Source organism: Sus scrofa, chromosome 1 (assembly GCF_054392235.1).
Source record: "Sus scrofa isolate SSC_HxYL_T2T_F1_AM1 chromosome 1, Sscrofa_HxYL_maternal_Yorkshire_Landrace_v2.0, whole genome shotgun sequence".
In the NCBI taxonomy this organism is placed as follows: domain Eukaryota; kingdom Metazoa; phylum Chordata; class Mammalia; order Artiodactyla; family Suidae; genus Sus; species Sus scrofa.
The window spans coordinates 251,151,347-251,177,659 of NC_139383.1; the positions used below are offsets into that span (position 1 = coordinate 251,151,347).

A 26,313-nucleotide genomic window follows, 5' to 3' on the forward strand; every position below is an offset into this window, starting at 1 on the left:
TATTACTAAAGGTCCCTGATGGAAACAGGCCTGGAGCAAGCTGAAAGGCCTGGGGTCTTTAATCACACAGAGATGGTTTTATGTCCTGCCTTTCTCTTGGACAAACTTTGATACATATCTGCTAAATCCGCCTGATTAATTCCATTATTCACTTCCTCTATGTTCTTGCTGGTTTTCTCAGTCCAAGACTGAGAGAGATGTTGTGGTTCTCAATACGATTGTGTTTCTGTCAATTCCCCCTTGTATTTTAACAGGCTTTTCTTTATATATTTCAGTGAGATGTAATTTAGAGCAATAATGGTCCACGAGCATGCTATTCTCAGGGCGAATTGTACCCTTATCTATAGAAAATGACTCTCCTTAATCCTGTTTAACCCTTGTATCTTGAATTCTCTTTGCTCTCATGTAAACACTGGATTCTTGCTTCAGTTTGGTTTGTTTGATATACCTCTGCCCGACCTTTCACCTTGGACCTTTCTCTGTCATTTTGCCTGTTGTCAATGTAACTATAGTTAGTTCTTCGAAACACAACCTGAAAAGAGTTTCCATGTGGCTCAGTAGGTTAAGAATATGGCATTGTCACTGCAGTGGCTTGGGTTGCTACTGTGGCGTGGGTTTGATCCCTAGCCTGGGAACTTGCTCATGCCACAAGTGCAGTCAATGCCCCCCCCATCAAACAAACAAACAAACAAACAAAACCACAAACAAAAAGCACAACCTGAAAGCCTTTGCCCCTTAACAGGGAGTTTGATCTTTTTGAATGCATGGTCAGAATGACTATGTTTGATCTGTAGTTTTATTTTATGCTTTCTGGTTTTCACATTTGCTGTTTTCCCATATATGGACTAGATTTTCCCATATATGGACTAGATTTTCTTTGCTTTTATCTTCTGTGTTTCAGGAGCCTCAGTTTCTGTTTGCATTAGGGTGTATTTACCATTAAGCTATTCAAAGCCTTCCTTAACTTCTATTTTTCCAGTTATGAAACTCATAAGCAAAACAGTTTCTTTTGAGTCCCTCTTCTACTTTCAACTTAAGACCAGGAGTTTAGCACCCAATTTCTTTTACTAACTTCTTTGGCTGTCTTAATGGAATTTGGGTTTTTATACTTCAATTACTGTTATTACAGTATCTATTTGCATTATATATGTATACACATTTGCATTCAAAATGAATTCCTGTATCTGCATACATTTTTATAACAACTACTTGGCTCTGTCTCTCTCCCTGGGTTTCAGTGGTCCCTGCTCAGCTACTTCTATCACGACCTCAGCTATAAAGTTTGTGGTCATTCTCGGCAGCTGATGATTTAAGACCTCAAGCATTAACTTCAAGAAGGGCACCTGGCTGGTACATCACGTGAGCCTCAACTGGGGAATGTCTCCCAGGTGCTCCATTGTTTCTGGGACTGAATGTTGCAGGGGAGTGGAGGTGTCCTGGTTTTGTATCTATCTGGCCTACATACTTGTAGCTTTTCCCCTTTATGTTTGTATTTCAAAACTTTTTGCCAAAATGTGTCTGGGTATGATTCTCTTTGCACCAATTCTCTTAGGCAGAAAGGTCAGCTAGTCTGTACATATAGTCTACAAATTTCTCCTTATGAAGCTGTTGACTTTGTAGTTCCAAATTGGCAGTTTTGTATGTTCCAATCTAGTAGATCTCTCTTGAGCCCATTTAAGTTTGTCTCCAGTGTTTCTCTTTTCTTTTTAGGGCTACACCTGTGGCATGTGGAAGTTCCCAGGCTGGTTGAATAGGAGCTGCAGAAGCCAGCCTATGCCTCAGCTGCAGCAGCTCAGGATCCAAGCTACATCTGTGACCTATGCCACAGTTTACAGCAATACTGGATCCTGAACCCACTGAGGAAGGGATCAAACCCGAATCCTCATGGATACTAGTTGGGTTCTTAATCCACTGAACCACAGTGGGGACTCATGTCTCCTTTTTTTTTTTTTTTAATTAAAAAAATTATTTATTTATTTATTTTTTTAGGACTGCAGATGTGGCATATAGAAGTTCCCAGGCTAGGTGTTGAATTGGAGCTGCAGCTTCCGGCCTACACCACAGCCACAGCAAAGCCAGAACTGAGCTGCATCTGCAACCTACACTGCAGCTCATGGCAACGCTGGATCCTTAACCTACTGAGCGGGGCCAGGAATTGAACCCACATCCTCATGGATACTAGTTGGGTTCATTACCACTGAGGAATTCATCCTATTTTTTTTTAAATAAACTTCTTATTTGAGAATAATTTTAGATTCATGGGAAAAAAATCACAGAGTATAAAGAGTTCCCCAATGTTCCTCACCCATTTTCCCCTATTATTAACGTCTTACGTTAATATCATGCATTTGTTACAATGAATCAATACAATTGATTATTAATTGAAGCTCCTACATTACTCAGATGTCTTTAGTTTTTTTTCTCTACTGTCCTTTTTCTATTCCTGTATCCCATCTGCATACCACATTCTATTTTGTTGTCATGTTTTTGTAGGCTCCTTTTGGCTTAGACAGTCCTTAGCTTTTTTTTTTTTTTTTCAGTTGTATTTCTATATATTCACAATAAGCAAACCAAAAGAAAAAATTCAATTGATTTACAATAGCATCAAAAAGAGTAAAATTCTTAGGATTAATTTAAACTAATGAGCTTAAACATTTTTACACAGAAAACTGCAAAATGGTGCTGAAAGCAATTAAATGACATAAATAAATGAAAAGATATCTCAAGCTATCTCAAGCTCATGACAGTCCTTAGCTTTGAAGACCTAGACAGTTTTGAGGACTACTGGTCAGGTATTTTGCAGAATGGAAATTCACTTGATTGGAGTTCCTGCTGTGGTGCAACGGGACTGGCAGTGTCTTGGGAGCACTGAGATGCAGCTTTGATCCCCGGCCTGGCACCGTGGGTTAAGGATCCAACGTTGCCACAGCTGTGGCTTAGGTTGCAGCTATGGTTTTGATCTGATCCCTGGCCTGAGAACCCCATTTGCTTCGGGGTGGCAAAACAAAACAAAACAAAACAAAAATAAAGAACTCACTTGATAGTTTTCTTGTGATTAGACTGGGCTTATAGATTTTGGGGAGGAAGACCACGTCATATCAAGGGTACATACTTTCAACATTCATTTATGTCGATTTATCACTGTTGATGCTGGCCTGGGTCACCTGGCTGAGGCAGTGGTTCTCAGGTTCTTCCACTATAAAATAACTCTCCTCCTGCCCCCTCTTCATCCTGTGTTCTTTGGAAGGAAGTCACTTAACAAGTGGGTAGTTCTGCTTCACCTCCTTGAGCCTGAAAGAACTGCATAAACTATTTGGCCTTTTTTGGCATAGGAGATTTTTTCTATTCTCTCCCATTTACTTATTTAATCGGTATGGACTCATGGATGTTTGTTTTATACTTGGGGTTATAAGCCAATACTACTTTATTTCATTGCTCAGATATCCCAGCTTTGATCCCGGGGAGCTCTTTCAACAGCTGCTGTACTCTTCTGACACACTTTCATTAGTGTGTGGTGTGGATGTTGTTTTCAGCGTGTTCTTAACTTCCTGGTATGACAGGACCATCCTGTATATTTCCTGTCCCAGTTCTAGAGTCAGCTGGTTCTCCGAGGAGCCTTGGGTCCTTCTTGTGGCGAACCGTACTAGAAACCAAGATCTGGGTGATAGGGATGCTTGTTGATACTGGGACCCCCTCCCCACACACACTTTTTGGGTTCTGTTTCATTTGTTCTGGTTTTCCCTTAGGATCTCCCTTCTCCAGTGTCTATAACTTATCTTTCCTCTCACTAGAGGGATCTCTTGGCCATTTCCTCTGCATTCTGGAAAAGCATTGCAAGTTCGTCCTCCATATTATTGGCATTTGTTTTCCCTGGCATTAACTCTGCTCTTTACTATCTCCAATGCAGATTTTAATTCTGCTGGTTGCTATTTAGTTTTCTTTCTTGTCCGCCAGACCTCCTTCTCTATCTAATCCCACAGCAAACCAGAGATGTGTGTTTCCTCTGAGCTTTCCAGAAGTTACTTTTCTTTGTTCCTGGGTATTTCATCCTCATGTTCTCTGTTACTTTGTCTGTTCAGACTTGGTATTTGATGTATACACACTCAGCAAATTTGTTGAGCAAATTAGGCTTAATTCCAGGTGATGAGGAATAAAACAGTGACCAAGACAGATAGAAACTGCTGCCTCCTAGAGTTTACAACCTAGTGGGAGGAGACAGATGACAAAACAACTACGTAAAATGAATACGAGGTCAGATATATTGTGGGTTGAGCTGTATCTCCCAAAGATATGTTGAAATCCTAACCCCCCAATACCTCAGAATGTGATCTCACTTGAAAACAGGGTCTTTACAGATGAAATCAGTTAAGATGAGGTCATATCGGAGTGGAAGAGGCTCTCAATTCCACATGCCTAGTCTCCTAATAAGAAGATGATGTGAAGAGAGGTGGGGGAAAAGTTAGCTGAGGCAAAGACGGGAGTTACACAGATGCATGTCAAGGAACATCAATGACTGCTAGTGACATTAGAAACCAAGAGAAAGGTGTGGAGGAGTCCCCACGCCTTCTAGAGCATGGCCTTGGCAACACCTTGACCTTGGACGTCTAGCTCCCAGAATGTGAGAGAATAAACTTCTGTTGTTTTAAGCCACGTAGTTTGTGGTACTTGGTTACGGCAGACCCCAGAAACATACAGATGTCCATCAGTGTAACAGAGAAAATTAGCAGAAAGGGGGAGTGGGAGTGGGAGAGGCAGGAGTTTAAATTTTGAATAAAACATTCAGGGAAGGCCTCTGGGAAAATGGCACAACTGAGCAAAGACTAGAAGCTGGTTTGAGAAGGAGCGATGCAGGTTCCAGGGGAAGAGCGCTCCACGCAGAGGGGTTCCTTTGCCAACAGAGTGAGCATGATGTCTTGGGCTCTGCTCTCCTGGGCTGATGTGATGCTGGAACCCTTTTTCAGAACTGCAGCTGTGCATGACGTTACAGAAGCTGGACAATGATATTGCCCAGATTCAGGTTTGAATTCCAACCCATCGCTTTCCAGTTGGGTGACTTGGGGTAAGCTCCTTAACCTCTTGAAGTTGCCTGTCTGTGAAACGGGGATACAAAAAATTCCCTCTGTCCCAGGACTTTGGGCAAGTGAAGGTCAGGGGCTCTGCCTGGGGGCCCGGCCCTTGCTCAACACACCAGAAAGGCCCCTGCTAATTTCATCAGTGTCCATATCACTCCTACTTCCACTGGAATTGGTTGGCTGATGAGCACAGCACCCAGTTTCATCTCCAGTTTCTTACAGACTTTCAGCTAGTGCTTCTGCTCCATACACAAAGGCTCTTTAAACTTTAAAACGCATAGAACTCCCCTGGGCCTCTGAGATGGAGGAAGCTATTTCGAGTGCCCACCCTGGGGAGACACTGCATGGAGCAGGAGAATGTCAGTATAGCACCAGGGCCCTGTCCACCCCAGCCCCACCCCAGGTGCTCCCTGCAGGGTGGGCACTCTACCCTCTGGGTCCTCCAAGCCCTGCACAGCCCAACTTAACCCTCCAACCACAGAGCCTGTGGGGGAAGAGCTGGGCAGATCTAGCCCAAGACACCTGGGTGCCAGTAGGCCCTCCCTAGCTTCCATTTCCTTATCTTTTGTTTTTTGTTTTTCATTTTTTTTATTACTCAAATGAATTTATCACATCTGTAGTTGTATAATGATCATAACAATCTGATTTCACAAGATTTCCATCCCACAGCCCAAGCATATCCCCCCACCCCCCAAACTGTCTCCTCCAGAGACCATAAGTTTTTTAATGTCTGTGAGTCAGCATCTGTTCTGCAAAGAAGTTCCGTCTGTCCTTTTTTCAGATTCCACATGTCAGTGAAAGCATTTGATGTTGGTGTCTCATTGTATGGCTGACTTCACTTAGCATGATAGTTTCTAGGTCCATCCATGTTGCTAAAAATGCTGGTGTCTCGTTCTTTTTGATGGCTGAGTAATATTCCATTGTGTATATGTACCACATCTTCTGGATCTACTTCTCTGTCGATGGACATTTAGGTTGTTTCCATGTTTTGGCTATTGTAAATAGTGCTGCAATGAACATTGGAGTACATGTGTCTTTGTGAGTCGTGGTTTTCTCTGGATAGATGCCCAGGAGTGGGATTGCTGGGTCAAATGGTAGTTCTATGTTTAGTTTTCTGAGGAATCTCCATATTGTTTCCCACCGTGGTTGCACCAATTTATAATCCCACCAACAGTGTACTAGGGTTCCTTTTTCTCCACACCCTCTCCAGCACTTATTGTTTGTAGACTCCATTTCCTTATCTGCAGAGGCTCCCAGGGCTGAAATGTGACACCTGAGAAGATGACAAACAACTGGTGCTCTGCTCCCTTAGTTCCTGTCTCTGGGCCTCAGTTTCCCCATATGTGAACTGAAGGCTTTATATGCTCTAAACTGCCACCCGCTCTGATTGACTGGTGTAACTGGGACCAGCCCAAGAGAGAAGGGATATGTTAGCAGTTGGCATCTGGGGCCTCAGACAACTTTTAATACAGACATGAGGAATGGAAGAGTAAGGTGACAGCTCTAACTAAGTCTGGTCCTGCTTACAACCCACAGCAGCTCCCCAGTGTCCTCAGAATGTAAGTCCAAACTCCTTATCTCAGCATTCAAGGCTCATGGACACTGGCTCCAAACTCTGTTTCCAGCCTCAGCATCTTTCCCGTGGCCCCACCCTTGACAAGCCAGCCTCCTGGAATTCCTGCTGATCCCAAGTGCATGGTGAGCAGGGCTGCCCTGCCCCCTGATCTTCACCCTTCCTTCCCTGCAGGTCTCCATCCTGCCCATCCTGCAGGGCTGGCCCTTCTTTGGAGCCTTGTCTGGACCCTGTGGGATGAGACACTGCCTCTCTTTGTTCTCCAGTCCCTCTGTTCCTGGTTCTCCTGAGAGGATTCTGCCTTCTTCACCAGCTCTGAGTGCACCTGAAGACATGGACAGGCCTGCTGGTGTCTGTGAGCCCAGGAGAGGGTATGGCACAAACATGGCATTTGAGAGTTTGCAGAATGAATGGATCGATGACAGTTTGGAACTACTTACAACTGGACAAACTTCTAGGTGAGCCTTCTGTTCCTGGACTAAGTGTCACTGGAGTGAGTCAGGAGCCTGAGCTTTTGGTCCCAACCACAGTGCTTCCTTGCTGAGGCTTGGGCAAGAGAGCTCCATTCTCTGAGCCTCTTCACAACAGATATGGTAACAGTTGTGTCCTGCTTGCCTTTCAGGCTGGGTTGAGAGACAGAGAATCACCCAGGAAGTTCCACCTGGTGGAGTTTCTGGCTGTGCACCTGGCCATTGGACCTCTGGCCAGTGCTGGACAATAAGCAAGGGACAGCCAAGGGAAGCCAGCTCCTGAAAGCTTCTCCCCATCTCTCAGATGCTAAGGGTGAAATGAGACAGCCGGAGCTAGAGGTCCTTTCAAAGTCAAGGCTTTGGGGAACCCCAGGAGTATGTTGTCAGTCTGTCCTGCAGGCTGTGGTCAGCTGCACCTACCTTAAGTTTTTTGACACTGGTGCAGGGATCGTTGGAGAAGCTCTCAGTGTCCGAAATCTCAATGTCCTCACCATACAGAACCCCAGTCAGGTCGTTCCTCACCTGTTGGCAAAGAGAAAGCAGAGGGTGGGTGTGCTGGCAGCCACAGGAAGAGCTGGTTCAGAGGGGCTGTCCCAGGAAGCGGCTCAAATGGGCGGGGTGATTTTCTCTCCCTATGCACAGAAGGAGTGGGTTTTATCTTCATTATAAACTAGAGTGCCCCCGGGGCCATGGAGATATCTCAGTCTTACCCCACATTTGCCACATAGGCTTAAGAAGGCCAGGCAGGGAACAGGCTTACTAAAGTTGCCCCAAAGTTGCCTTCATTCCAGGAAGAATTAAGACAAGCATCCAAGTCTTTGGACTTTCATGCTGGTGTTTCATCCTGTCTCCAAATCAGAGTAGTCAAATGCATCACACCATCTCCAATCAGACTGTTCAAACACATCTCTATTTATATTTTGCATTATTTATTTGTAATATGCCTTCTTCTGTAGGGTGAAGAAATAGCTGAGATATTCAGATAGATGAAGCAAAACAGAGGAAAGAGTAAGGGGGTACGGAACTAGCCTGTGATGTTAAACATAACTACGTGTCTGCTGACACACAGAATGACTAATATCTATGTACTTGGAAAGCAGAAAGCTGCCAACTACATTGCTCACAGGGACCAGCCTGTGTGAAGCAGTCTATGTGGACAGCTAGAGGTCCCTTCAAAGTCAGAGGCTTTGGGGAACCTAGTAAGGGAGTGGTGGGGACTGTGGCAAACTGATGACAACAGCAAACTGGTGACCTGTATGCCTCCGCTAGAGATGGCACCTGTTGCACAGCTCCAACCATGCCACACCAGAATGTTGGTCCAGAGTCACTTAGACCTTCTGATTTTGGAGGGAGAAATCAGAAATCTAGATGTTTAAAATATAAGCTCCCTTACATTTTAAAATGTTGATATTATTCTCAATATAAAACAACAACAAAGTAAAGACGAAACCAAATAAATCTGAAGTCTGTATCTGGCCCAGGTCATAGCTGTGCAGCTTTGGCATAAAGCAGTGGAAACTAGACTGTTTTATTTATTTATTTAAAAAACTGAAGTACAGATGGTTTACAATGTTGTGTTAGTTTCAAGTGTACAGCAAAGTGATTCAGTTACATACACACACACACATATTTATTTTCAGATTCTTTTCTCTTATAGGTTATTATGAAATATTGAGTGTAGTTTGCTGTGCTATACAGTAGGTTCTTGTTGGTTATCTATTTTATGTATAGCAGTGTGTATATGTTAATTCCAAATGCCTAATTTATCCCCCCTCCATAAGTTAACCATAAGTTTTTTTTAACCATAAAATTGTTTCTATGTCTGGGGTGGATTTCTAGACCCATATTTGTATCATTTTTGTTTTTTGTTATTTATTTATTTTTTTTTAGATTCCACATATGGGCCATCTATGTTGCTGCAAATGGCATTATTTCATTCTTTTTTATGGCTGAGTAATATTCTAGGCACACACACACACACACACACACACACACACACACACACACACAAACACACGTCTTTATCCATTCATCTGTTGATGAACGTTTAGGTTGCTTCCATGTCTTGGCTAGTGTAAATGGTGCTGCAATGAACATTGGGGTGCATGTATCTTTTCCAATTATGGTTTTCTCTGGATACACGCCAAGGAGTAGGATTATAGGATCATGTGATAGTTACTATTTTTTGTTTTGTTAAGGAACCTCCATACTCTTCTACTTAGTGACTCTATCAATTTACATTCCCACTGACAGTGCAGGAGGGCTCCTTTTCTCCATACCCTCTCCAGCATCTATTATTTGAAGACTTTTTTTTAATTAAAAAAATCTTTTTGGGTCTTTTTTAGGGCTGCACCCATGGCTTATGGAAGGTTAGGGGTTGAATTACAACTGTAGCCACTGGCCTACACCACAGTCACAGCAACGCCAGATCCGAGCCACATCTGCGACCTACACCGCAGCTCATGGCAATGCTGGATACTCTAACCCACTGAATAAGGCCAGGGATCAAAACTTCATCCTCACGGATACTAGTTAGGTTCATTACCACTGAGCCACAGTGGGAACTCCCTATTGGTAGACTTTTTTTTTTATATAATGATTTTTTTTCCATTATAGCTGGTTTACAGTGTTTTGTCAATTTTCTACTGTACAGCATGGTGACCCAGTTACACATATATGTATACGTTCTTTTTGCTCACATTATCAGGCTCCATCATAAGTGACTAGACATAATTCCCAGTGCTATACAGCAGGATCTCATTGCTTACCCATTCCAAAGGCAATAGTCTGCATCTATTAATCCCAAGCTCCCAATCCATCCCACTCCCTCCCCCTCCCACTTGGTAACCACATCTATTCTCCAAGTGCATGATTTTCTTTTCTGTGGAAAGGTTCATTTGTGCCATATATTAGATATAAGATATGAGTGATCTCATATGGTATTTGTCTTTCTCTTGCTGACTTAATTCACTCAGTATGAGAGTCTCTAGTTCTATCCATGTTGCTGCAAATGCCATTATTTTGTTCTTTTTTTATGGCTGAGTAGTATTCCATTGTGTATATATACCACATCTTCCTAATCCAATCATCTGTCAATGGACATTTGGGTTGTTTCCATGTCATGGGTATTGTGAATAGAGCTGCAGTGAAGATGCAGGTGCATGTGTCTTTTTCAAGGAAAGTTTTGTCTGGATATATGCCCAAGAGTGGGATTTCTGGGTCATATGGTAATTCTATGTATAGTTCTCTAAGATATCTCCAAACTGTTCTCCATGGTGGCTGTACCAGCTTACATTCCCACCAGTACTGCAGGAGGGCTCCTTTTTCTCCACACCTCCTCTAGCATTTGTTATTTGTGGACTTATTAATGATAGCCATTTTGACTGGTAGTTTTGTGGTAGTTTTGATTTGCATTTCTCTAATAATCAGTGGTGTTGAGCATTTTTTCATGTGCTTGTTGGCCATCTGTATATCTTCCTTGGAAAAATGTCTATTCAGGTCTTTTGCCCATTTTTCAATTGTGTTGTTGGCTTTTTTTCTGTTGAGTTGTGTAAGTTGTTTGTATATTTTAGAGATTAAGCCCTCATCAGTTGCAGCATTTTAGTGACGGCCATTCTGACCAGTGTGAGGTGGTACCTCATTTTAGGTTTATTTGCATTTCTCTAATAATTAGTGACAATGAGCATCTTTCCATGTGCCTATTGGCCATCTGTATGTCTTCTTTGGAGAAATGTCTAATTAGGTCTTCTGCCCACTTTTTGATTGGGTTTTTTTTTTTTTTATTGAGCTGTATGAGCTATTTGTATATTTTGGAGCTCAGTCCTTTGTTGGTCATATAATTTGCGAATTTTTTTCCCATTCTGCAGGTTGACTTTTTGTTTTGTTTTTGGTAGACGGTGTTTTAGTAGAAATAATCAGATGGGAGTTTTAGGACCCAGGTTCCAGGTCCTGTTTTGTTACTGGCTTGCTTGTGACCTAGGCTTCTTTGTGTGACTCTTTCTCTCTCAGGGCTTTAGTCTCTTCCTCTTTAAGAGAAGATGCTCATTAAAAGCACTTCTTGTTTATACCCATTGAGATGGCTAATATAAAAGAGCCCCAAACCAGCAAGTATTGATGAGGATATGGAGAAATTGGAACCTTTGCTCACTGTTAAAATTAACCATAGAATTACGATATGATCCAGCAATTTCATTTCTGGGTATCTAACCAAAAGAATAGAAAGCATGGACTTGAAGAGGTACTTGTACACTTATGTTCATAGAAGCATTATTCAAAATAGCCAAAAGGTGGACAGATAAATGAATAAACAAATTGCGATTTATACATACAATGGAATATTGTTCAGCCTTAAAAAGGAATGAAATTTTGACACATGCTACAACATGGATGAAACCCGAAGACAGTATGCTAAATGAAATAAGCCGGAAGCAAAAGAATAAATATTATGTTCCCATTTAGATGAGGTATCTAGAGCAGTCAAATCCATAGACAGAGAACGGAGAACAGAGAGGTTCCTTGGGGCGGGAGGAGAGGGGAATGACGAGTTACGTTTAATGGGTAGAGTTTCTGTTTGAGATGATGGAAAGTTCTAGAGATGGCTGGTGGTGCTGATTGCACAACAACATGAATGTACTTAATGCCTCTGTACATTTAAAAATGGTTAATGGAGTTCCCGTCGTGGCTCAGTGGTTAGCGAATCCGACTAGGAACCTGAGGTTGCGGGTTCAATCCCTGGCCTTGCTCAGTGGGTTAGGGATCCAGCATTGCCCATGAGCTGTGGTGTAGGTTGCAGACACGGCTCAGATCCCATGTTGCTGTGGCTGCGGCGTAGGCCGGCGGCTACAGCTCCAATTAGACCCCTAGCCTGGGAAGCTCCATATACCGTGGGTGCAGCCCTGGAAAAGACAAAAAAAATAAAAATAAAAAAATAAAAAATAAAAAAGGTTAAAATGGTAAATTTGATGTTACGTATATTTTACTGCAATAAAAAAGCACTTGCTGTTTCAACAATGGGTAGATCCTTCCAAAGTATATATCAAAATGTGTTGAATAATTTGGCCCTAAATGTCACAGGATGGTCACTGGGAAGCCACCGCTTGGAAGGGGAACAAAGGGGGCTGCAATGGAAACTGCTGTATTTCATTTCTTTAAAAAAAAATGACGCGAATCGAGCAAAATATAAACACATTAATTCTGGATAGCAATCCATGGGTGTTTGGTATTCCGTGCTTTTCTGAATGCCTGAAATACTTCGTGATAAAACATTTTGTAAAAAGAATGGAACTGCCACAGTCAGGGTGAACTTTGTCCATCCTTGGTTTTTACCTCTATCTTGATGGATGATTGGGAACTAGTTGATTGAAAAAAGTTGACTTTGCCATGACTGTTTATTTCTGCTGCATCAAATACTTTTTGGCTGCAGATAGGGTTCCATTATTAGCTTTGTGTGTCATGAGGGTGGTATGGAGCAACAACAATTAAACACAGAAATGTGCAAACTCGGCCCTGCTGGGAGGCAACACAGCCAGTGCACATGGTACCAGGCGTGCACAGCCGAGCCCCATCTCCCCAGTCTCATGCCACCCAAACTTAGGGGAGGTACGCGAACTCTTTTGAGTCCCTGTCTTTTCACCTATGAACAGGGGCGATACAGCATGTAACTCACAGCATTGTTGCAGGGCCCAACAGAAACACTGAGGAGGTGGAATGGCTTTGTAAATTCTGAAGTTCTTTGTGCTGCTGGAATGATCTTTTCCGGGCATAAGGCGGCCTCAAAGCTATCAGCAGCATGGAGTATCTATCTGTGTGTGCAGGAGAGCTGTGTATAATCATGGCAGAAAAAAACATTTTACAAGCAGTCCAGACTCAAAACAAACAAAATCAGAACACCCTAGAGGTCATCTCTTTCTGCCCCTAATTCCACAAATGAGGAAACGAGGTGTGACTCCCAGGCCAGTACTCTGTGCAGTCTCAGGATGGCTCTTCTGGATCCTACCAGTTGTGGATGGTTCCTGAGGCTTATGAGCCAGAACAGGTCAGAACAGATGGTGGTGAGATGAGCCACTCGCTGACCATAATTTCAGCACCAAGAAGTCTGCTTAGCTCGGGTATTTATTCTAATGGATGTTTTTTTAGGGAAAGCAAATGGAAGAAACCATTTTTGGTATTTTTAAATAACCAAAGGATGGAAAAGAAATAAGGCAATTGATCTACCACACAAAGAAAAAAATCCACACTCTCACATGTGGACAGAAGGATCATTCAGTGCACTGGTTAAAGATTACTAAATAAATGAGGAGAAACATCTATTTTTTCCCTTCTGGAACTGCAGGTTCCAGGGTCTTTTAGCAGCTTGCTATAAATCGCCTTTCTATAAAGTAGATCCTATTTTTTAAGTCACCTCCACTATAAAAGTGGAAATATGTTCTTTCTGGAAAGGAGTAACCCTTAATTCCCAAGAAAATAAAATCCATCCATCTATACACACACTCGAGCACAGCCAGGGTCTCACTGCGGCCCTAAACGCAATATTAGGTCCAGGCAGGCAGCCACTGGGAGCCTAATTTGCTTAAGGGCCCTGGTCATCCTGAGAGGGAGGGGGAGAGGGGTGCTGATGGGCAGGGAGGAGACAAAGAAGAAGGCTGCCCCATCATGTGACAGGGAGGGCCAGGGCTGCCGGGGGAGTGAGGAAGACCATGAACAGGCCCCACCCCCGGTGCCACTAGAAGGGGGATTAGGAAGGGCTGCATCCTTTGACCTCAAGGCCAGCTCACAGGGCCGAGATCACCTGCAGGAAGAACTCTCCCTGCTTCTGGAGCAATGAACCCGGGCCCTGGCTGCTGTAGCAAATCTGAAAAGAACCCAAGTCGTTTGGTACCAGGGAGAACTAGTGGGTCAGAGCTCTGGGAACAAATAGTCGGAGATAGGCTTGGAGGCAATAGCTGTCCATTTTTTCTCCCAAGAATTGGTATGGACTGTGGATGCGAGTCATATCAGAAAGCATGTGCCCAGAGCAGTGGTTCCTGAAGTGAAGCCCCTGGACCAGCAACACCAGCATCACCTGGGGGAACTTTCTTGGAAATGCCAATTCTCGGGCCCACCTCAGACCTACTGGGTCAGACACTCTGGGGTGGGGTCCAGCAACCTGTGTTTTAACAGCCCTCTGGGTGATTCTGATGTATGTTCAAGTTTGAGAACCAAACCACCGTCCTAAAGGAAGCATGGCAGGTTTTAAGCAAATCATTGATAATGAGATGAAAACGTGCTTTCCATGGTTTGGATATTTCCCCTTTGATTAGGAGACTAGAATGTGTTTTTTCTTTTTTTCTTCTTTTTGGCTTTTTGCCTTTTCTAGGGCCACACCCACAGCATATGGAGGTTTCCAGGCTAGGGGTCTCCGCCGGCCTACACCACACCCACAGCAACGCGGGATCCGGCCTTGTCTGCAACCTACACCACAGCTCACGGCAACACTGGATCCTTAACCCACCGAGCAAGGCCAGGGATCGAACCCGCAACCTCATGGTTCCTAATCGGATTCGTTAACCGCTGAGCCACAACGGGAACTCCCAGAATGTGTTTACATGAGGAAGGCAATTGCCAAAAGGGTGATGGGTGATAGGACTGGGATCCACATTTTTTTTTTTTTTTTTGTCTTTTTAGCTATTTCTTGGGCCGCTCCCTTGGGATATGGAGGTTCCCAGGCTAGGGGTCTAATCGGAGCTGTAGCCCCTGGCCTACGCCAGAGCCACAGCAACGCGGGATCCGAGCCGCGTCTGCAACCTACACCACAGCTCACGGCAATGCCGGATCCTTAACCCACTGAGCAAGGGCAGGGACCGAACCCCCACCCTCATGGTTCCTAGTTGGATTTGTTAACCACTGTGCCACGATGGGAACTCCAGGGATCCACATTTATAAGGTATCACATCTAGAATGATGGAGGGGACAGTCGCCCTCTGGTCTGCCCACCGAAGATCACTCCTGGAGTGCTGGGCTCAGTTCTTCTTGCATTTTTCAGGGATGGTGACAAACTGGCTCAGGCTCAGAGAAGAGAAGTGTGGCTCCGACAGGGACCAAGAACCCTTTAGGAAGACCATGCACATGGGAGATTGGGAGTGTAAAATTCACCAAAGGTTACACTAGTGACTCCAGGGCTCCCACACAGCCTTGTGAAGCGAAGATCCGAATCCACTGATTTTAATGCTTAAACTCAGACTTTAAGTTCTAGGGAAGTCCAATGTCTTCAAAGAAGTCAGAAGCCAGGCAGAATCAGTGGCTTCAGGGGAAAGCTCAGAGCTGAGAGGATTGTCCTGCTCAAGCTGAGCAGAAGAAAATGCCGTCGGGTCAGATCAGCTGCCCGAATTGTGGGTCCAGGGAGTCTGCACACAAGCTCCCTCCCAGCTGGTTCGCTGGCTGTGGGGGAAGGGGTGAGAGGGACCTGTCACTCCAATGAAGCCATCACAATGGCCTGGTTCTTCCAACTGAGCACACAGCCTACATCCACAGGCTCAGCATCAGGGACACAAAGCTGGTTTTTGTCCATCCTGCGAGATGTAGGGGGAGAAGAGGACAGGCTGGAGGAGGAAAAGGGGATCAGAGGAAAAGACCTGAAGCTAGTGGAATTAGGAAAAGAGCATAGGTGAGCAGACTATTCGGGAGAATTTTCTGGCTTGGCATAACTGAGTCCATGTGACCCATTTTAAGCATAATATGGGTCCCTCCTGTTCTATCAGGGATGCTTGTCACCACCTCTGAGCAGGCCACTGGGCTACTCCACCTGCAGGCCTCCCCTTGCTCTGAAGGCTGCCCCTCTCCACTAACACAGAGCAGCTGCCCAGCGGATGCTCCCTGTCTCTGGACATGAGGATTGGGCTCATGAAATAATGGCATTATGTGCCCCCATCCTGAATAACTGCCGTGTGGGTCGGGGTGATCTCTCCTCCCATGCTGTCTCTGCTTCAGCGCCCCAGGATCATATCTACATGCCCTGCCACATTCCTGTTCCCCTACAACTTTCTGCTGCCCACAGGTAGAGCCAATTAACTCTCTACCCCTAGAGCCCTTCCCCCTCAGCCCTGGACCCCCTTCAACCAGCAAGGTGATGTAAAGAGCCTGAGGTCAGGAGGCCAAGGGGTTCAACCCCCTGCCCGCCTGGCAAGGGGCCTTCTTAGATCTCAGGGCTCTCAATCAGGGCTCCCACTTCATTCCTGGGGCTGGAATTTCATCTCTGGTCCAGTCACTCCCTGGCCTCTGGGCCCGAGTCCCTTTCTGGATAGCTACCTAGTCCCTGGTCATTCCAGAATGGGACCCTGTTTGTTTTCTCCAGTTTCTCTCATTCATTCATTTGTGATATTGACATCTCTTTGGTTCCAGGTACCATGTGAAATAGGACTAAGGCTCTGATGGTGACAAGCATCCCTGATAGAACAGGATGGACCCACATTATGCTTAAAATGGGTCAAAACCATTCTCTGTCTTGGGTCTCTATCCAGAGGAATGAGACATTAATCAGATAATTACCCCCGTACTAAGACAAAGGTGTTCAAGCTTGGGGGTGTGCTTCCAGGAGAGGCTGTCATGGAGAAGTCAGACCCAGGCCAGAAAGGAGGGCAGAGAGAAGGACTCCAGGCTGCGGAGCAGCACATGCAAAGGTCCTATGGTGGATGGAGCTGGTAGGAAAACTAGAAGAGCTGGGCTGAGCTGCAGCAGGACAAGAGCAGGGGCCGGGAGAAGGTTTTTGGAATGAAATGAGAAAGAAGAGATGGGTAGGGGAAAACCATGGGGGCCTCATAATTCCCAGGAAGGATTCTGGTCTTCAGCCTAAGAACAGTGGGCAGCCATCACAAGGTTCCAGGGAGGGGGCGGCATGATTAGAACTGGGTTTTAAAGCCCAAACTCAGGCTGCTGTGGGACCAGTGGTGGCAGGGGCAAGAGGGAACAGGAAGGCCACTGAGGTAGCTACAGAATCATCCAGGTGAGAGGTTTTGGAGGCCGGATGCGGAGATGGTGGTGGAGGTGACAAGAAGTGACCAACTTGGGGATATATTTGAGGAAACTAATATTCTGAATTAGTCATTTGTTGCTGTACAACAAATTATCCCAAAACTTAGTGGCACAGAACAAGAAACATTTATTATCTCAACACAGTTTCCATGGGTCGGGATGGTGGGAGTGACTTGGCTGGGTGCTCTGGTCAGGGGCGTGCATGAAGTTGTTTCCAGATGTTGGCTGTGGTTGCAGTCACCTGGGGCTTTCCAGGCTGCATGTTGGAATCACCTGGGAGTCTTCAAAAACTACTGAGGCACTGACTGCATCCCAAACCAATTTGAGTCCCTGGGACGGGACCCAGGCATCTGCACTTTTAGTGCTCTCCGGGTGCTTCCATCCTGCGGCTAAAGTTGAGAACCACAAACGAAGGAGTAAAAGCCATAGAACTGCCAGGCTCACAGCTGGGTTGCCAGCCTCAAAGCCCCCTAAGTCACCTAACTCTACCTTCTCCAGGTTCTGGGCAACACCTGTCTTTTACAGCTGGGATTCCTCCCCTGCCCCATTCAATAGTTATATCTCATCTTTAATCCCTGGCTTCTTCTACTCCTGGCCCCCAAGACCCTGAGCAGATCCTGACCAGGTCAGAAGGGAGAATGCAGAGAAGGAAGCAGGGAGAAAAGAATGAGAGAGACAGTAAGAAAGGGAGGAGCAGAAAGGATTATTACAGCCGTAAGTTGTCACATTCCGACCACACATCGCAGGTGGGGAAGGCTTGACGGAGCAAGCGAAATGCACAGTGGAGGCCAAGGGGACGATTGGAGATGGTGGCCAGGAGTTCCCTGGATGCCCTCCCTAAGGAGGCTACTGCTCCAGCTGAGAAATTGTCCAAAAAGGCAGAGATCCAGGTAAAGATACAGAGAAGCAGGTCTGCACCACATGCACTTTACAACTCTTTGAAAATTCTAATTAGGTTACGAAATGAACTTGAGAGCAAAGCGAATTCCCAGCTCTCCTATGGAAGCTGAGGTAACCTACTTTGTCATTCAAATACACTCGCTATATATAGCCCTAGATTGTGCCGAAATGTCACTCCTCTTACCTGACTAAAGCGTATAATTATAGATTTACTTCTATTCATTCATGAAATGTGTCTTCACTTGATTAAACAGTTCATTCAAGTAAAATCCATTAAAATATGGAACATGTTAAAATGTGGCTCGTTAGAGGCAGAGGGCACTGCTGTAGTTAAGATGCTAATTAGGATAAACAGGCATTTAAAACACTCAAATCTTTGAATAATTCAGGTCACTTTTACTGGGGCTGGAGATCCCCAGGAACCACCATTAATTTAAGCTAATTAAAAAATTAGCCCGGAAAAGAGTAGACCAAGGCGGGAAGTGATGGCTCATTTCAAACACTGAAGGGCTGTCGCGTGGGAGGGCAGCTGGTTCCGGGCGCCCCTGTATTGGAGGTGGGACTAACAGGTAGATGGTTCAGGAAAGCAGATTTTGGCTTAAAGCAAAAAGAACTTTCTAATGATGGAGGAGATAACTTTTGCAGGTAGTGAGCACCCCAACATCAGAGGTGTGCAAGCAGAAGCTGGTCGGGATGCTAGAGAGGGGATTTTTCTTTCTGCACCAGTGTTTGTGGTTCTAGGAGAGCAAATTTCAAAGTTCCACCTGCCCCTACACTTTGCCTTTTTAAATTTCAGAGTTCCCGAAGCCGCCCTCTGCAGCTCTGAAGTTTTTCAGATTTGAGGCACGCACTTAAGAGTCCTGTAGAAACTTATCCATGTGGTTGTAGTTCTACCTTTCTAAACGGAAGAAATGGTTCCTTTTGAAAAATGGAACCATTTAATTTTCAGATCGCTACAAATCAGTTAGCTCTTAATCTATAACTAGAGTTGAGTATAAGTGAAAAATTTAAAAAGGGTAAGTGCCCAATTGAGTATGTATCAGATCTATCACACATATGTGATACCTGCACTTGCAGCATGACATGTGCAAGTTCACGGTGCAGAGCCAGTGGGATGGATGGTGACCGCCAAAAAGGTGTGTCCAAGTCCTAAACATCAGAACCTGTGGGAATGACCTTATTTAGAAAAAAATATCTTTGTAGGTATCATTGATTTAAGGATCATCCTGGACTACTGGGTGGGCCTTAAAGTCAATGATAGAGTCCTGATAAGAGAAAGGCAGCAGGGGATTTGGGACCCAGAGGCATGAGGGAGGAGGCCTCAAGAAGACAGAGGCAGAGCTGGAGGGATGCGTCTACAAGCCAAGGAATACCTGGAGCCACCAGAAGCTGGAAGATACAGGGAAGGAGTCTCTCCTAGAGCCTTCAGAGAGAGCATGGCCCCACGGACACCGCCTTGATTTCAGAACTCTGGCCTCCAGAACTGTAAGAGAATGAATGTCTGTTGCTTTCGGCCACCCAGTCTGTGGTGACTTATTACAGCAGCCCCAGGAAGCTAACACACCAGGGCTTCCTAAGACCCAGTGGCGCGCTGGTTCAAAGCACATTCCCAAGGTTAATTAAGCCCAGGCTTCCTGTCCTGTTCGCATCCTCACATCACAGACGGAGGTTTCCTGAAGGGAACCCCAGTTGCTCTCCTCTCAATGACCATTTGTCTGTCCCAAAGAAATACGTTTTTTCTCACTTCCCCTGAGTTATCAAGAGTGTCATGAGATACTGGGGCCCTTATGAGGCCCTCAGTGACGGGCTCAGGAGTTCCAGGTCACTGACATTGAGCTGGTTCGCAAAGAGCTGACCACGAGCACTGAGCCTGTCACATCACCTCCCCCCGCAACCCCACCAAACACGGCCTTCCCATAGGGGCGGGCTTTGTTTTATTTCAGGGTGTGGCATCATGCCTGGCATGCAGTAGGTGCTCAAAGCCATAAGATGAATGAGAGAATGAATGAATGCACACGGAGGATGGGCTGTATCCATCTAGGCTTCCACGTAGATACTCTGAGACCCAGAGAGTTCATGCTATGTCTTTTCTTTTTCTTCCTCTTTTTTTTTTTTCTTTTTTTTCTTTTTAAGGGCCACACTATAGCATATGGAAGTTTCCAGGCTAGGGGCCAACCTGGAGCTGCAGCTGCAGGCCTATACCACAGCCACAGCAATGCCAGATCCAAGCTGCGTCTGCGACCTACACCACAGCTCACAGCAACGCCAGATCCTTAACCCACTGAGTGAAGCCAGGAATTGAAGCGGCATCCTCATGGATACTAGTTGGGCTTGTTACCTCTGAGCCACAATGGGAACTCCCATGCTATATCTTGAGACAGTCTTGCAGGGAAGAAGTAAATGCCCAAGGCTGGCTGTATGCCTCTGCCTGAAGACACAACCCACGGACATGGGGACCAGCCCTGGGAACAGTGCTGTGGTGCTCTGTGAGCACCCTTGTGGGGAGCCATGGTCCCTGAGGGCAGGTATTATTCCCTGGGACAGTTCCTGTCCCCTTGTTACTTAGGAATGGGGTTGTGGGGACCTGCGACATGAGCTCTGCCCAGCTACTCTCACCAAGACCTATGACAGTTCCTACTTGCTGGTGGGTGTCTGGCCAGTCCCCAGGGTGGCTGGGAACAGGGACCCCAATTAGCAGATATGGGCTGAGCAACAGGCCCCCATACCCAGGATCTACCCAAGACAGCTGCCTCCTCCCCTGCAGCCCTCACTGCCATCACCCTACACTACAGTCCTTCAAAGGGAGAGGGGAGGGCCTGGGGGCCAAAGTGCCCTCCATCTGCTCCTTGGGGGCCCATCTCCCTGAACTATGTGCCATGGGGCAGATACACACCCCACATTCAATTGCATGGGGTGGCGCACATAACTCAGGGAACTAGGGCTCTCTGGGTCTCAAATCCTTGTTCGATCAGTGAGCCTGTCACAATTTTAGAATTTCCAAAGAATCTGATGTGCGATGAACAGAATAATCACCCACTCCCCAAAGATGTCCACATCCTCAACTCCGGAACGTGTTACCTTACATGTCAAAGGGGACTTGGCAGGTGGGATTAAGTGAAGAATCTTGAGATAAAGAAAACCGCCCTGGCTTATCCAGAGGGCCCAAGGTGATCACAGGGGGCTTTATAAGGGAAAGAGGGAGGTAGGAGAGTCTGAGTCCAGGAAGGAGCTGTGGTAACGGAGGCAGAGATGTGTTTGAAGAAACCACCCTACTGGCTTTGAAGATGGAGGAAGGTGCCAAGAGCCAAGGAAAGCAGGCGGCTTCTAGAAGCTGGAAAAGAGAAGAAAACAGATTCTCCCGGAGAGTCTCCAGAAGGAACCAGTCCTGCCGACACCTTGACTTTGGCTCAGTGAGACTGATTTTAAACTTCTGAGCTCTAGTACCATAAGATAATAAATGTGCTATTTTAAGCCACAAAGCTTGAGGTGATTTGTTACAACAGATAGGAAACTCACATAAAAAGCTTTGGCCTTGCAATCCCACACCTCCTCAAACACCCCCTTCCACAGGAAGCCTTCCCTCAATCCCATGCTAGTGGTGACCCCTCCTTTAAACTCCACAGTCCTGTGCTCAAGGCTACTCTTCCTGGCTTTCAGACTGTCCCAAGAGTCCACAGACCCTCCATCTGGGACGCCAGAAGCCAAGCACAGGGGTGCCTGAGGAGGAAGGACCATGCCCAAGCCCCCTTTTTGGATTATGCACAAAACCCCACTTTGGACCCCCGTTCAGCAGTCTTTCCTCTGCCAGCAGTTCCAGGGAGCTTGCCACACTGTTGCCAGTCAGTGGAGGCAGGCCATATGGAGCTGTTGCAGAATGAAATTAGCCTTCAGAACCTCCTTGCTTCCCTGTGACAAAGTGCCTATAGCTTTAATTGCAGCAGGCTCCTAGGACCAAACCAATATTTACAGACATATTTGGATATTAATAAAACAGGGATATTACCCAGTTAAAAATGATAACCACAAACCTCTATAGGAAATCAACAAGATGCAAAGTGCACCTCTGACACCAAAATAGAGGAGGGTTATTAGAGAACTCACACTCGGGAGCACTAAAGAACACGGGAACGCAGAATCCTCCTCCAGTTTCTGAGCTCCATTCCTGCTCCCTGTCACTGGAGGAGTGCTGAGCGGATGGTAGGGGACCGTGCAGACAGGAAATCCAGGCTCATGAGACACCCCATCTGCATATTCCAAGGAGGTGCCACTAAGACTAGGCAAACAGCATCAGGGGAAGGGCCAGGACCAGTGGGGGAGGCCACCAGGAATTAGATTTTGGCTCCCTTGGAGGTGTAACTTTCTAACAAGGGAGCAAGCCAAGGATGGAAGAAGCTCTGTCATGTGCGAGTGAGCCCCCCACAACTGCAGGCGGGCAAGCAGAGATGGGGTTGCTATAGAAGGGATTCAGGCATCAGATGTGGGGCAGAAGAGACTTTTGGATACCCAAGGAAGGTCTGGGATTCTCAAGCTGGTACCCTAGTTAAGAGGGACAGATGCTGAGGGCAGCCCGAGGGGCACATGTTTGCCCCTGCAGGAACAGGACTGCTTCAGACAGCTCCATACACGGGATAAGAAGGTGGATCCCAGCGTCCACACTCTCACTTCATGGTGGAGCTTAAAGGACTCCTCTCAGAGATGTGGGGGCATCACTGTCCTTTTTATGTGCATCTTTCTCTCCAGTTCTATATTCCAAAGTGGGTTCTCTGTCCTCCACTTTGCATGTTCTAAAGCTTAGCATCTGAAGCCCTCCTTCTTTGCCTACCTGGACCACCTTCTTCCTCCAGGACTGCAGATTTGGAGTGTAGGTGGGGGAGGAAGTAAAGGCACAGGTACAAATGGCTCCCTAAAGCCTGTCTCTCTTCCCTCCATTCTTCCTTGGCTCCCACCCCTGACCCCTCACTCAAAGCTCTCAGGGAGCAAGCTGGCTGTAGGGGGGCACAGCAGGATCACTCTAGAATGAATTTCATCCTCTCAACCATCCTAGGAAGCAGATACGATTATTGTGCCCATTATACAGATGAGGGACCTGAAATGTTAAGTGACTTACCCAAGGCATTACAATTAGTAAACTGCTTGAAGAAGGCGGACCACCCAAGCCTGCTGTGCATGGTATCTCCCTGGGAGCTCTGCAGATGTATAGACTCCTGGGCCCTACCCAAGAGAGCAATTCTGACTCTGGCATAAGATGGGAGGGAAGCCAGGAATCTGTGTTTGTATAGAGCACCCTGGGGTCTTGATTACACAGCCACATTGGGCATTTTCCCCTGGACACCTCACCAGGGCCAAGGACATGTTGTGTTATGTGCTGCTGCGGGGGTGCAGATGACCTGAGGAACTTCCCAGTTCCTCCAAACAGGCCAAGAAAGTATGGGCTGGGGAGGGAGGAGCAGAGAATGCAGGCATTCAGAGGGGTGAGCACAGCTCATTGGAAAATCCAAAAAGGCTTCATGGAAGAGGGGCTGTTTATGATGGGCTTAAATAGTGAGGAGATACTTTGGATGAGACCAGGGGAACCAATCAGGGCAAATGCAGCACCAGGGACTAGCATTGGTGGGAGTCAGGACTACTCGTGTGTTCTGGCGGACATGGGGAGGGAGCAACGTTACTGGAGCTGGAAGGAGGAGCTGCTTGACAAGGGCTGTAACTTAAGTCAGGGAGCGGGTGGGGAAAAATACACTGAGCTCTTTCTCTTCCCGCCCTTTGACCCCTGCCAGGGCCTCCCATTGGTCGAGCATACCGGTAAGTCACAGGAAAGGGAGCTCAAGTGATGCCATACATCAAAGTCAAATTACATAAACAGAGTAGCAGAGGGCAGTCTGGAGGGTGTGGATGAGGGCAGCCAACACAAGAAATCATACTGGTTGGGTTGGTGTATTGAGAATATGGGTAATTGTATCAATTTCCCCCTTTTCTCAGACTTCCACCCACAGCACCCATCTGCACCCCCACAGCAGCACATAATACAACATGTCCTTGGCCCTGGTGAGATGTCCAGGGGAAAATGCCAAGGCCTCATGGACTGATGGAGGGGAGCTAAGCTGTCAACAGCTTCTGCAAGGTCAGGAAAGACAGTCTGCCCTTGCCCTGGCCCAGAGCCCGAGAAGCCAGCCCCAGCCTGGAGAGGTGCTGAGTATGTGTCCTGGGAGGGAGCTGGCATGTCAGGTGAGCCGACCACGTCCTGAGGTGGACACAGCATCAAAGTGCTGAGCAGGCCAACAGCCCTGGAGTGGGGCTTGAAGCTGTGCTAAGCTAAGCAGTTTTTCTAATGTATTTTCTTAGGAGCAGTACCCAGACTCCAGGGAACAGGTATCCACCCTGCAGAGGGCAAGGAGAATTTTTCCAAAGAGGACCAGAATCCGAAAACACCATGGTTATGGCTATTGTCGTGTCTAGTAACCTATCCATCTGCCCCTGGGCTGAGAGTTCCTACAGGGCCCAAGGCCCTGCCTGAGACCCTGTCAGACTACAGCATAAGGGTCTGGCTCAGTGACCATTGGCTGAATGAATGAATGAGACCAACAAGAGACCCCATTCAGCTGCCTGAGGTGAGGATCACCTTGCCTGCTGCCCAGGGTTCTGAGGAGAAGGCTCAGGAAGCATTCTGTGCTTCATTTATGCTGCAGGGTATTAGAGAAGTTGAAGGGTTCTTAGACAGAAACGTCAGAAGGCTCCAGAAAGGCAGTCAAAGAGCAAAAGTGGAGAAGGCTGCACATGCATGAAAGGTGAGAAAGGTAACAATGACGACTCAGGTTTACTGAGTGCCCATCATTCACAGTCCCTCACAGGTCATCTCATGCTTCCCGACTGCTGGTATAAGCCCAAAAGGTAAAATGATGACCAGCTTATGAGTAAGATGAGGACTCAGAGATGTTGAGTCAGTTGCCATAGGTCACACAGATGGGAAGTAATGAGCCTTGGATTTAACGTCAGGCCTCTCTCTCGCTACAGCCCTGCTGAAGGGTCAGCAAATATTTTCCAAAAAGGGCCAGATAATACGTATTTTAGGCTCTGCAGGCCATACAGTCTCTGTCACAACTACTCAGTTCTGCCTTTACACTGCAAAAGTAACCACAATGTGCAAATGAATGGTCATGGCTGTGTTCTAATAAAACTTTATTTATAAAGCAGAGTGCTGGATTTGTCTCCTGGCTTACAGTGGCAGACCTTGGCTCTGAATCCACAACAGAGAGCCTGTGGTTCTAATTTTCTGCTGTAGGAAGACAGAGGGAGAGAGGAAAGAGTACAAATTGGAATCAGGTGGCTGCAGACTGGAATGCTGGCTATGCCCATGGGCTGGGCCACCTTGGGTGTGCAGGGGAACTCTCTGAGCACTTTTTTCACCTGTTAAAGGGGCATAATCACAGCTTATCTTAAGGCTGTTACAAAGGTTAAAATAAGCTGATACATCTACCATGGCTGAGGTTCGGTCAATGGCAGTGTTCAATCTCAGAGGTGATACTGAGGTTGGGAGAAGGGAGGAAAGAGCTGGTGGTGTTACTGGAACTAAACCCTGACAGGTGCTTCTTCTCACAAAGCTGCATCTTACTTTGGGCTTTCTGCAGGAGAATGATATTATGCACCCCATGAAACCCCTAAGGGAATTCACAAGCACCCATGGTGGGAGGAATCTTTGTACCATCCCCGGAAGGAGCAGATGTGTGGCACTTGGTGACTCCCCTACAAGGGTAGGCAAGCAGCTGTTCCCAGACTTGATATGGCAAATTGTGTGATGTGCTGTCTTCCTGGGGCGGCCAGCCAAGCAGCGATGGGGGCCTCTGCCACCCCTCCCCCACAACCTGCTGCCCACGTCTGCTGATTCATACAGGAGGGCCTGGGTATGCCAGAAGGAGTCCGAAATGGCTCTCTAGTGCAACACGAGGCTTCAGAAGGAGACTGGGGATGATGAAGTGGGAGGATGGTTCCTTCTTTGTTTCCTCTTAAAGGTCATAACTTTGGCACAAAAGGAGGGTGTGGGGAAACTCCAGCAATATTGCTGGGGGCCAGAGTATGGCTTATGATACCAGATGATGAGCCCCTGGTAAGGCACAATAATCACCACCCCAAGACTGGCAACAGCATGTTTGCTCAGAGAAATTACCCACCTGATCAAGAGGATGCTAAACTGAAATTTGAAAGGGAGAGGACAAGTGTCCAGGAAAAATGTAAAACCAGATTTGATGAGCCCAGCATATATAAGGAATTTTAAAGGGGGCCACAGAAAAGGAAATGCTCA

General features: G+C 46.4%; 1 protein-coding gene across 2 annotated transcripts in view; it reads right to left on the reverse strand.

Moving 5' to 3' along the window:
- GABBR2 (gamma-aminobutyric acid type B receptor subunit 2) overlaps positions 1-26,313 on the reverse strand; it is a 390,041-nt gene that overhangs the window by 188,936 nt on the left and 174,792 nt on the right. For both annotated transcript variants that reach the window (XM_084990752.1, XM_021066509.2), the window contains exon 4: positions 7,536-7,637. In XM_084990752.1, the coding sequence (XP_084846878.1) occupies positions 7,536-7,637 (102 nt within the window). The remainder of the gene's footprint in view (positions 1-7,535; positions 7,638-26,313) is intronic.